Source organism: Schistocerca gregaria, chromosome 5 (genome assembly GCF_023897955.1).
Source record: "Schistocerca gregaria isolate iqSchGreg1 chromosome 5, iqSchGreg1.2, whole genome shotgun sequence".
In the NCBI taxonomy this organism is placed as follows: domain Eukaryota; kingdom Metazoa; phylum Arthropoda; class Insecta; order Orthoptera; family Acrididae; genus Schistocerca; species Schistocerca gregaria.
Window position 1 is genome coordinate 348016987 of NC_064924.1, and position 12826 is coordinate 348029812.

A 12826-nucleotide genomic window follows, 5' to 3' on the forward strand; every position below is an offset into this window, starting at 1 on the left:
TAAAGGGAAATTAACGGATTTCGACCACACTATCATCAGTGTCCTGACTGTGCCCACAAGTGATACTTTCATACAAGGCTGGTGGGTGGCGACAACAGGACTCCCCTCAAATCTTAATCAAACTAGATATGGTGTGTTCAAGTAACAAAATTGGAGGAACTATGATATGTCTCTCCTGATATGTCCTGTATGTGAGTTTGGAGGTAACTGAAACCAAGAATATTTAACTTTTCTCAGGACTAACTGAGTATTACACCCACACAGATTGATGTAACTAATAATCTTTACTACATCTGCAAGCAAGACTCTGAAAATCGTAACACGGCTTGTACGAATAAATGCAAATTATCACACATCTACCAAAATGAAGACTTCCCTTTACCAAAGCACTTCACAAATGTGAACACACTGCCTTCTATCCTAATTGTGAGCACTACACAACATGCATATTTTTCCAACATACAGCACTGAATTACACAAAAATTGGCACATAAACTAGACAATGTCCAAATGCAGGTAATAACACTTGGTAACACTATACACATATAAAGATAAGCAATAAAAGTGAATGAGAAATAAAGAGAAATGGCTTTAGCATAATTAATAATAATAGAAATCATTAATAATAATAATAGAAATACTCCTTTGCAGTATTGAGGATGGTATCGGAGGATAAATGGTGTGTGTGTGTGTGTGTGTGTGTGTGTGTGTGTGTGGGGAGGGGGGGGGGGGGGAGTAGGATGACTTGTAATGGTAACTTGGTGCATGAATGAAATTAATTTCACTTTTAAACTGGAAGTTAGTAAGGGAAAAAATGCTGTTCAGCTTGATGGGGACTTCATTTACAAGAAAGGTACTGGCAATGAGAGACTAATACAGTTTGAGCAGAAATGTTAGTTTTATTACAAAATGCTTTCCAGTAATAGTTTGCAAGGGTTGAGCTTTTTAAAATTTTCAAAGTGGCTCTCCATTTAGCTGGTGCTGTCAGCCTGTCATTGTCCTCCATGTTGTTTAGCCATAATCCAGGAATTTGCAGTCCAGTAATTATCATTGTCATGCTAATCCTCTTAATTGAAGTCACTCGTTCATGTATGCAGCAGGACAACACGATTCTTGTAGAATCCTCTCTATTAGCTTATCTGCAACTGACGGCATAGATAAGATATGCTCCATTCAATTAGCACATGACATATCCTGACATCATCATCATCTGTTAGCCATTTATAGTCACATCTACGTCTACATGATTACTCTGCAATTAACAGTCAAGTGCGTGGCAGAGGTTTCATCGAACCTTCTTCAAGTTATTTCTCTATGGTTCCACTCTCAAACAGTGCATGAGGAAAATGAGCACTTAGATCTTTATATGCGAGCTCTGATTTTTCTTATTTTATCATGATGATCGTTTCTCACTCCGTAAGTGGTAACCAAAAGAATATTTTTACACTTGAAGGAGAAATTTGGTGACTGAAATTTCACGAGAACATTCTGCCCCAATGAAAAACATCTTTGTTTTAATAACTGCCACCGTAATTCATGCACCATTTTTATTGAGCACTCTCTCTCCCCTATTTCACGATAATAAAAAATGAGCCGCCCTTCTTTAACTTTTTTGATGTCCTCCACACCACACTGCACAGCAATAGTCCAGAACAGAAGAGGGCAGATAAGTATGGTGTACTCAGTGTCTTTAATCGATCTGGTGCAGTTTCTAAGTGTTCTGCCAATAAATCACAGTCTTTGGTTTGCTTGACTCACACATTATTTATGTTTAAGTTATTTGCAATTGTAATTCCTAAGTATTCAGGCCTTATCTATTTATGGCCTCAGATTTGTGTGATTTATCATGCAACTGAAATTCAGAGTATTTCTTTTAGGACTCTTGTGGATAACTTTACACTTTTCATTATGTAGAGTCAGTTGCCAGTTTTCTCACTGTATAGATGTCTTGTCTAAATCATTTGAAAACAATGTAAGAGGGTTGCTCAGATTGTCTCCTGTGTTGTTTATGTTGATCAGGAACAGCAGAGGCCCTATAACACTTCCATGGGGAACGCCAGATACTACTTCAGTTTTACTCGATGACTTTCCATCAGTTACTATGAACTGTGACCTACCTGATGGAAAATCATGAATCCGGTCGCATAAATGAGACAATACTCCATAGGCATGCAATTTGATAACTGTATTTACTCAAATCTAAGCTGCACTTTTTTTTCCGGTTTTTGTAATCCAAAAAACTGCCTGCGGCTTAGAATCGAGTGCAACATAAGCGGAAGTTCTGAAAAATGTTGGTAGGTGCCACCACAACTAACTTCTGCCGTCGAATATAGGCATGCTTTGCAGGCACAAAGATAAATACTGGTGCCAAAACCTCTGCATCAGTAAATAAATAAATAAATAAATAAATAAATAAAATGTAGAAGTCGAGCGTTTTCTCTGCCCCGAGTTTCGACCACTGCATTTTTCATACATTATACAACGAAGTAAATACAAATCACGTATTGTTCATCTTCGAATGTAGCAGCATTTCAATGTACTACGAAAATCCGATTGAAAAGACTGTTTGGGATGTTTATCAATATGGCCAACTCTTAAGTTCTGAATTTTTTCCTACCTGTGAGAAGAGATCGTTGCTAATAGGAATTTTATGAATTGTGAATCACATGCAGTATTCTCCACACCATAAGAATAATACGAATATAAACATTTTGCCATGTATTCTTTCGTGTTTGCTGCTATTTCATTTAAATCCTGTCTGCCTAATAAACTACGAAACTAGAGTGAGACAACAGCAAACGCGGAAGAATATACATATCATGTCATGTTTATATTCGTATTATTCTTATGTCTAATAGTGATACAGTCAGAAATGAAGCACGGAAATTCACTAGATTTTTAAATCTACGATGACTCTAATTTTTGTGCAGAATGTGATGTACTAAGGAGGCGTTGGCAAAGATTTTCAAACGGAGAAAATTTTTCGCTAAACTCTCGTTCAGAACAACTTTTATCATACACAGTCTATTACTTGGTTCTTGTTGGTCATTATCAAAGAAAGCAGCAGTGTAAGTAACAACAAATAGCAGTATCTTGGCATTGTTTCGATAATAAAGACGATTCCTTTTCTTTAAATTGTAGGCCTCGGTAGCATGCACAACAGCATGCCATGCTGCGAGCGGCGACAGGCCGTAAACACTCATTAACAGAATGTGACAAACAATGCATGATACAGTACAATAATACATTTTCAGCTTAGAGTGACGTAAACACATATAACATAGAGAACGACGCTTATCACATCAAAGAAAAATAAGAAATCAATTCAAACCAGACAAAGCACTTGAGAAAGGAAGGGTACCCGTATAAATACGGACGGAACACCTGGCGCATAGCAATGGCTACCTAGTAAAGCTTAACTGCAAAGCTTAAGACTCGAACCAAACTACTGTAGCTGTATCGTCTTTCTTTCGACCTAAATTGTGTTTCGTATTACAATGGACCAACTTTGTTTCGATTTTGAGGTGCGGCCTAAAACTTTGCTGTCCCCTTGAATTTCGAATCTCAAATTTACGTGAGGCTTAGATTCGGGAATTTTTTTTTCCCTTGATTTCAAGTCTCATTTTTCATGGGCGGCTTAGATTCGAGTAAATACGGTAGAAGACGCTAGTGTGGAGCAGTGTCAAAAGCATTCTAGAAATCGAAAAATACTGAATCAATTTGACAAAACCCATCGATAGCATTCATTACTTTGTGAGAATAGAGAGCTAGTTATGTTTCACAAGAACAATTTTTCCTGAATCCGTGCTGATGATAAGTCAACAAAACATTTTCTTTGAGGTAATTCATTATGTTTGAACACAGAATATGTTCCAAAACCCTACTGCAAATCAACATTAGTGATATGGGCCTGTAATTCAGTGGATTATTCCTGTTTTCTTTCTTGGGAATTGCTATAACTTGTGCAACTTTCCAGTCTTTAGGTATAGATCTTTCAATGAACAAGCAGTTGTATATAATTGTTAGATATGGAACTATTGTGTCAGCACACTCTGAAATGAACCTGAGTGGTACGCAATCTAGACCAGAAGCCTTGCCTTTATTAAGAGATTTGAGCTGCTTCAATACACCGATGATATCTACTTCTAAGTTACTCTCGTTGGCCGTTGTTCTAGATTGGAATTCTGTAAGATTTTCTTTGTCCTCTTTGGCGAATGAGCTTCGGAAAACCATATTAAGTAACTCTACTTCATTGGCACTGTCATCAGTGACATAACCAAGGCTATTGTGTAGTAAAGGTATTGATTACATCTTGCTGCTGGTGTATGTTACATATGACCAGAATCTCTTTGGGTTTTCTGCCAAATTTCGAGATAAGGTTTTGTTGATACTATTGAAAACCTCTCGCACTAAAATTTGCATTGAATTTCAAGTTTCTGCATAATTTCACCAATCTTGTGGATTTTGCATTGTTTTAAATTTGGCATGCTTTTTTTTATGCTTCTGCAAGAGTGTTCTGACCCATTTAGTGTACGAAAGGGGGGGGGGGGGTTAGTACTATGGGTTAATTTAGGTGGTATACATCTCTCAACTGCCATTGATGCAATTCAGAACACACCTGCTCTGTGCTTACCTAATCGGATCGGGAGAAGTGGAGACCGTCTCTTAGATAGGCATCTAATGAATTTTTATTTGCTTTTTTAAATAGATAGTTGGTTAGTGGGTTGGGTGTTAGGGTATTCAGTCTTGCTAAAACTGCCTGGTGGTCACTAATCCCTGTATCCATCATGATGCATTTCTAATGTGATTAACAATCTGAGGTATACGCCAAACAGTCGGTGCTGTTGTGTCAGTGTATATTATGTGCTCGTGGCAATCACATGCTGACCAACACATTGTACATTTTAAATTAATATTCTGAGTATCAATTCGTGGAGAGAAAAGCCATTAATGTATTTCTAGTTTAATTTGACAGACCACAAATACACTACACAGTCTGTGCTGTTCCCAAGCAGCTTTCACATTGCTTGTCAATCTGCACATCATAGCTTTAAGGTTAATGTGCCAGGTATTAGTTCAGAATGAGAAGCAGTGTGACATGTTTGGTTATTGATCTCCTTGCCCACAGTGTACATCAAAATCAAAATGTCTGTCATCAATAAAACCTTTTTTTAACTTTGACCAAGAACACAGCACTTCTGTGCGCGCGCGCACGCACACACGCACACACACACACACACACACACACACACACACACACACACCACAACAGTCGTCTCTTTCTCGCTCTCTGAAGATTCTTTGTTGGGGTTCCTTTATCAACCAATCAACATATTTGTACAACTCAACACTTCTCACTTAGCATTACACAAGAGTATGATTTACAATTTCATACAAAACTACAACTTCACATTATCATGTTCATGGGAAACGATTTTAAATAACAGGTTAATAAATGTGCAAACACACAACATTACAAAAATATAAATAACAATTCCATGCATAGCAACTGCATGTCGTAAACAGAAACAGAATTTGCAAAAAGAAACAAAGTTATGAAATTCACATTATAATAAATCTTCCAAGAAAAGATATAGGGGGAAAAAAGCAGAAAGCAGAGGAAAAGGAAAAAAAAGCTTTGTATCATGTTATAGTGTTATCTTCATGAGATGAATCCATAACTGTGCAAAAAGTAATTTTTAGTGGTGATGAAACCATCATGCCTTTGAAAAACTGTGGAGAAGCAAATACTTCAGGCAAAGGTGAAGGAAACATTGAAATATGCTGTATTGCACTGTCAAACTAGGCTGACAACTTCTATTGTTCCAGATCCATGTAAGCTTTTGTTCGAAGCGCTGGTTTGTTGTTTCAACTGTAGGTTGATAATAATGATCTCCGTTAATGATGATCTGCAAAGAGTGTGTTATGTGTACTTGCAATGGCAGGTCTCAGCAGTGAAGATAACCTGAAGGGATACAGATTGTTGAGAATTTACTGGAAAGGCAACTTTCCATCCCAGCAGTGTGACACCTGTGATATTCTGAAATGTCTGCTTTTATGTGCGCAGTGTAAGGTCTAGGAGGAAAACTTTGAAAGCATGCCAGTGCTTACTTTCAGCAGTGCATAGTTGCACAATTATTTCTATTTTATTCCTTTGTTTAATAGGCTTTAATCAGTCCATTGTAATTTTTTTTTTTTTTTTTTTTTTTTTGTTGAGTAATGTAATATATGTGATGTTTGATGTCATGCATTACAGGTATCTGATAAGGTATGTTTTCATTTTTAACATAACACTTAACAGTGAAATAACACAAAAATAAAGGAAATACAGTACTTGAGAAATAAACTGTCAGAAGATAACATCAAAGTGATGTGTGTGTGCGCGTGTGCGTGAGGGAGGGAGGGTGGGTGGGAGAGAGAGAGAGAGAACAGTGGAGAGGAGAATAAAGATAGATTGGTAAACAGAATTGCTTCTGCGTATATTCACTTATGTGTCTTCCAGTTTCTTTTCCTTTTATTTTTCACTTTTCTTGTTTCTACTCTTTCTCTTCTCCCCTCTGGGGTCTCGTGCAGTTTGCTGAGTATGTGCTTAGTGAGCACATGCCCCCCAAACTATTGCAGCACCAACTTTTTTTTATTGTGCTGCAATCTCCCGTCCCTGACTATGCTAGTGTGTGTGTGTGTGTTCCCTGCCGCCCCCCCCCCCCCCCCCCCCTCTCTCTCTCCAGCAACAACTTCACTCATTGTCCTTACATCACTTTTCACCTGAAGTAATTTTGGTCCGCTTCAGGCTTTGACCTCCATTTTCAACATATTTTCTGTAGTGTTGACCAAAGGGGTGGAGTGGCTCAAATAACACCTTCTCTCTTTGCTGACAACCCTCTGTACACTTTACCTAGATAGGCTTTGCAAGCTCCTGAGCCATGTGAATGACTGCATGACAGACCAGTGACTATTGCCACATGTAAAACATTGAATATAGTCCAAGGAGCTATCTTTCACAGAGATCTCACACTCCAGGCAGACTAGAAGCTATGAATGTATCTCAAATGGTGAGGTGTACATTTTGTCTAATGCCTGTTAAGAGGTCACAAGGCAAGTTGAACAGATACATTCACATTCAGCTTGACTTTTAAAGGAAATATCCTCCCGAAAAAGGTTGAAGTTGTGACACACAGATGTGACATGAAATCTTATGTCCTACCACCCATGAGATGTTTCCAATGTTCACACTTTGGTCAAATTTCATCCTGCTGCTTGGCAGACCGAAAATGTGGAAACTGCACACAATCCTGAAGGTATCTGTTGGTCCATTATGGCCAGGGGACGTGGATCTCCCGATTCAAAAAACTTTACCAACAGCCATATAGATTGGTTTATTTTATTTTATATATCAAATGCTACCAGTTTCAGCAACTCAGTTTTGGTTTGATGTGGCGGTGTTTATGCCGTAAAATGAAACTTCTTGCAATCGTTTTATGCATTTTGGCACAGTGTGTGGTCTGAGAATATTTTTAGCAATTGCAGCAGCTTTTGTCCTGACTGTAAGCTGCTTTGTGGTGACTTTGGAGGCAGGATACATTGCGGCATTCAGTTTTACGGTACAGTGAAGAGAATTGAAGGACTGATGATATTTGACAGCTTTATAAACTGTTGTTGGTTCTGCGGCAGCAAAGTGTGATTCTTCCTGGGTATCTTCTTCAGTCATGAATGTAGAAATAGTCTTTGATGCCGATTCTACTGTGAAACTATTTGTATGATTCTTACTAGAAATGTGATGCCCCCTCAATGTCTTCCTTAACTCCATCAGACGTATACTTAAAGGCAACTTCTTTAAAGAAGGGAATTATTTAAACTGAATGACTTTCTTTTCAACATATTATTTAAGGATCTTACTGTACCATTACTGCTTCAGAATTTGTACAGTTTATTATCAGACTGCTTTTATGCTTTTGTGATGCATTGGTTTAGTGGTGGGATGCTGTTAAGTGTGTGTGTGTGTGTGTGTGTGTGTGTGTGTGTGTGTGTGTGTGTGTGTGTGTGTGGAGCATTTGTTTTCACAGTTTTCGTCCAACAAATCATATTTGCATTGTTGATTGTATTTTCACAATCACAAATGTGGGTTTGCGTTATTAAACACTGTAATTTGGTCATGAAATAAATTTCCATTCCATGCCAAATGTCTTGACTCAATCACGACATATGAGAACAAATACGGGGTATTTGTTATTCTCCTTTTACAGAGGGTAACATCTATAACAGTTACTTATATATGTGTGTTAGAAGAGATCATGAAATATTTGAGCAGGGTAGCATACATAATTTCCAGAATAGTTGACTGAGTGCAGTATTTCTTATTTTCTTTCTTTTTTTTTTTTATTTATAATTTTATTCCCAGCAAGTGGTAGGTATTTTATTTATCATATTACCAGTTTTCTCACATGTGTAATTTGACACACTTTTTTATGTTTACAGATGCTGGATGTAATTACACAACTTGTCAAATCAGATTTACCATTAGGAAATCTTTTAGCAACTGTTCTTCTCTGCCTTGCTGAACTGTGCAGTACTCTTCGTGCAAATGCTATTGCATTTTTGCCAAAATTTATGCCTTCACTTATCAAAATATTGCAAAAGCATAATGATCTTCAAAGGTATGTGACTCATTTTATACAGAGAAAAATTGTTATTATAGATGTATGTCAAAAATTCCAGATACAGACAAACTAATGATTGCAATTTCAGAAAAATTGGATGATTTATTCAAGCGAAAAAGCTCTACTAACTAAGGAGTCAGTAATGAGTTGGTCCTCTCTGGCCTTCATGCAAGCCATTATTCAGCGTGGCATTGATTGGTAGTATTGTTGGATGTCTGCCTGAGGGATATCATGCCAAACTCTGCCCAGTTGGCATCTCAGGTCATCAAAATCCTCAGATGGTTGGAGGGCCCTGCCCATAACGCTCCAAATGTTCTCAATTGGGGAGAGATACGGTGACCTTAAAGGCCAGGGTAGATTGTAGCAAATATGAGGACAAGCATTAGGAACTCTTGTCATGCATGCAGGCATATATTATCTTGCTGAAATGTAAGCCCAGGATGGTTTACCACGAAGAACAAGTAAATGGTACACAGAATACCATTGACATATCACTTTGCTGAAGCGTGCTGCAGATGACAACCTAAGGGGCTGGGCTGTGAAAAGAAATGGCACCCCAGACCATCACTCCTGCTGTTGTCTGCACTGTCACCAGCCAGATTTTCAGGGCTGGAATATCATTGACTGGAATAGAAAGAGTCTCTCATTAAATTAAGCTTTGATGACCAGTGTAGATGTGTCTGGGGACACCCTGGCTGTCACTCGCCGTATGTCTCAACATCCAGGAGTGATGGTCTGGGATGCCATTTCTTTTCACAGCAGGACCCCTTTGGTCATCATTCACAGCACCCTTAGCACACAGTGTTACATTGATGATATTTGTTGCCCTTAATGGCAACCAATCCTGGGCTTATATTTCACCTAAATAATGCCTGGCTGCACCCAGCGAGAGTTCCTCCTGTTTGTCTTCATTCTTGCCAAACCCTACCTCGACCAGCAAGTTCACTGGATCTTTGCCCAATTGAGAACATTTTGAGCATTACGGACAAGGTCCGCTAACCATCTTGGGATTTTGGCGATCTGACATCCCAGTTGGACAGAATTTGGCAAGATATCCCTCAGGAGGACATCCAACAACTCTATTAATCAATGCCAAGCCAAATAACTTAGTTCATAAGGGCCCGAGGTGGAATAATGGGTTATTGACTTGATCAATTTGTGAAGGTCTTTCTCTTGACTAAATCATCTAGTTTTTCTGAAATTGTATTCATTAGTTTGTCTGTGCATGTACATCATGTATACCGATTTTCATCCCATTAGGTTAATTCCTTTATGTTTTGTGTGTGCGTGTGCATGTGTGTTAAGAAAGAATGCAAGTTTGCTCTTACCAGTTGATGAAGCAGAAACAATTGAAGCAAGGATTACAGACAGATGAAGCGAAAACAGTTGGAGCAGGGGTCACAGATACATGGAAACAGATGATGAAATTCGAGCTTTTGGAAATTTTGAGAAGTGTCTTTCTGGTCAGTGAGGTGTAAAGAGTGCCGTGAAAAAATTTCTTCTGATGATAGCAGATTAATTGTTACCTTTCTAACTTGGCCACTTTAGGTGTATAAACGGTATAAGTAGGTAGTGGTCCAATAGAAATATTTCCGGTTTAGAATGGAGAGACTTATTATTTGTTAAAGGCAAGCTAAATACACTGTTTGGAATTATGATAGTGCTAGCCTAGCTTTAAGTAATGTGAGCAAAAATTGTGATTCTCTTCAGCTTTTACAAGGGAATACTGTACACAATATAGTACTGAATATTCAGAATATAATTACGTTATGTAGATTTATATATAGAATGAAATTTTCACTCAACAGCGGAGTGTGCGCTGATATGAAACTTCCTGGCAGATTAAAACTGTGTGCCGGACCGAGACTCGAACTCGGAACCTTGCCTTTCGCGGGCAAGTGCTCTACCGACTGAGCTACCCAAGCACGACTCGCGCCTCGTCCTCACAGCTTCACTTCTGCCAGTACCTCGTCTCCTACCTTCCAAACTTTACAGAAGCTCTCCTGCGAGTTCGAGTCTCGGCCCGGCACACAGTTTTAATCTGCCAGGAAGTTTTAGATTTATATATATCTTTAACAAGAGAATGGTTGGCAGTTTGGCACTTAAGTACTGATGAGAAATGTCAGTTTACATATTTTCTGGAAACCGAACACTGCTGTGGAGTGTGATTTACAGAGTAAGACCTGATTGGCTGACAAATAATGTCATTTCAAAGGATTATGAGATACATTTTGTTTGTATAAGGAACTGATGACAATCTGACCTTGAAAACTATTTATGGAATGTGTCTGCTCTAATTTATGTTCTAAAACCAACATTGAGCATGGAACTATCTCTCTAGAACTCACAAGAAACCTATAGTTGAAACTATTCATTGGTAATGTACAGCCACAAATAAATGTATGGTTCATTATGGAAACTGTTAATAATTTGGAAAACAATCCATTGCCATTATTTCTGTAAGTTGTTATAACTTAGTATCTGTGATTTGGAATCATTATCAAAAGCTCTGTTGGTGAGATTCCTCATATTAATACATTTAACTGTAAAAGAAACTGCTACCTGTTAGAGCAGCATGTTAGCTTGTTCAGACATATTACTTATAAAGAACAGATAATAAACACAGTCTTCAAGAATAGCAGTGGGTTGTGATGTGTTAAACCCAAAATTGTTCAGATTGCCAGTTAGAAGTAGCATTTGTTTATACCTGTGCAGCTTGTTTAAAAATGTTTTAATTTTGGTAAATAATATGCATTTCTTTTTTTTTCTTTTCTTTATTTTTTTTTTCAGCCCCGATGTAGTGCTGCTTGCTATCATTACAGCATTACATAAAATTGTTGAGAGCTTATCAAATTTTTTGAGTCCATATTTGGATAAAATTCTGCTGGAAATGTGCAAAATATCAGCTAGATGGCAACATGAGCAAGAAAATCAGAAAACATCTTCAGTACTACAAAAACTGAAGGGTATTAGGTATGTTCTGACATAATTTTGGCCATTGTATATGAGTTTTATGTTCTGTTTTTATTAAAGAAGTTGTGGTTTTATTTAAGATCTTTCTTAATTTTTATCCAAGCATTGTAGTATAATTTTTACTCTTAAAATTAGATGATAATTTACTGATAAATGATGGCATGAAGATGTAACATGGTTATTTGAAACACACGCCATCTTATAATTTCAAACACAGAATTTCAAAAACTCTTAAAAGTTCAGTGATTGACAGAACAATTGAAGGTTGAGTTGATCTGTTAGTTCAGTCATGTTTGGTATGTATTTGAAGTTACAGTGTTCAGCATAGCTTCAAAGTCTGTAAAGATTAAATTTGTCAGGCCTACTCATGATATATTAATTTTACAAACAGCATTTTAGTAGCACGCAAGTGGATTGTTATTCAGATATGAGCCTGAAATAACCTCTAAGTTAAATAATATTACCCTCTACTGGAATAGCTAAACCACATCCTCCATGAGGGCTCAGACTACCATTAGTTATTCCCTGAAATGAAGATTATCATTATCCAAAGTTCCTATTGCCTATCACAGAGTGATATTTTGTCACGTGCCCAAACCTACAGGATAAAATGATCCATCCTTACACCACACTTGCTCAAAATCTCTTGTATTGTGTGTTGACCCAGCATAGTCTATTCAGATCCTGTTTATACTACTGTGTAATATAAAGTTGAAAACAATGTTTCTCTTTCTTTTCATTTGTAGTCACACTTCTGCATGTAGTATTTTTGAAAATAGCTGAGCACTATATATGCACTGAATTTCCATTTGTGGTTTTAGCTTACTGATTATCTACTGCCTTTATTGTCTTTGGATATGCTACCACAAATTTAGAAATTACATTTTTTTAATTTTTGCACAAATGGAAATGGGGTATGATTTTGATACACAAAGTAGTTGTATTAAATATAGAAATGGTTGTGAGGACTTCTGTATTTCTTTTGGTGTTTCCAGAAGAAATTGCTCATGAGATTTATGTAATGCTTCATCTTGACAAAAACATAACTACTAAAATTTTATGGATGACATTGAGTATAATGCTTGGTTGTATAGTATATGTATCAGGATATTCAGTATCAGTTTTTGTTCTTGTTCATAATTTTTGTATGTAACAGGGTCTTGAACAGTAGAAACAACTTATATATAAATTTTGCT

The 12826-nt window shown here is 37.3% G+C and overlaps 1 protein-coding gene across 1 annotated transcript in view; it reads left to right on the forward strand.

Annotated features, from left to right (window-relative positions):
* Positions 1–12826, forward strand: part of LOC126272407 (HEAT repeat-containing protein 1) — a 198591-nt gene that overhangs the window by 162241 nt on the left and 23524 nt on the right. Inside the window, exons 21-22 of the mRNA XM_049975235.1 lie at positions 8476–8654; positions 11448–11630. Coding sequence (XP_049831192.1) covers positions 8476–8654; positions 11448–11630 — 362 coding nt within the window. The remainder of the gene's footprint in view (positions 1–8475; positions 8655–11447; positions 11631–12826) is intronic.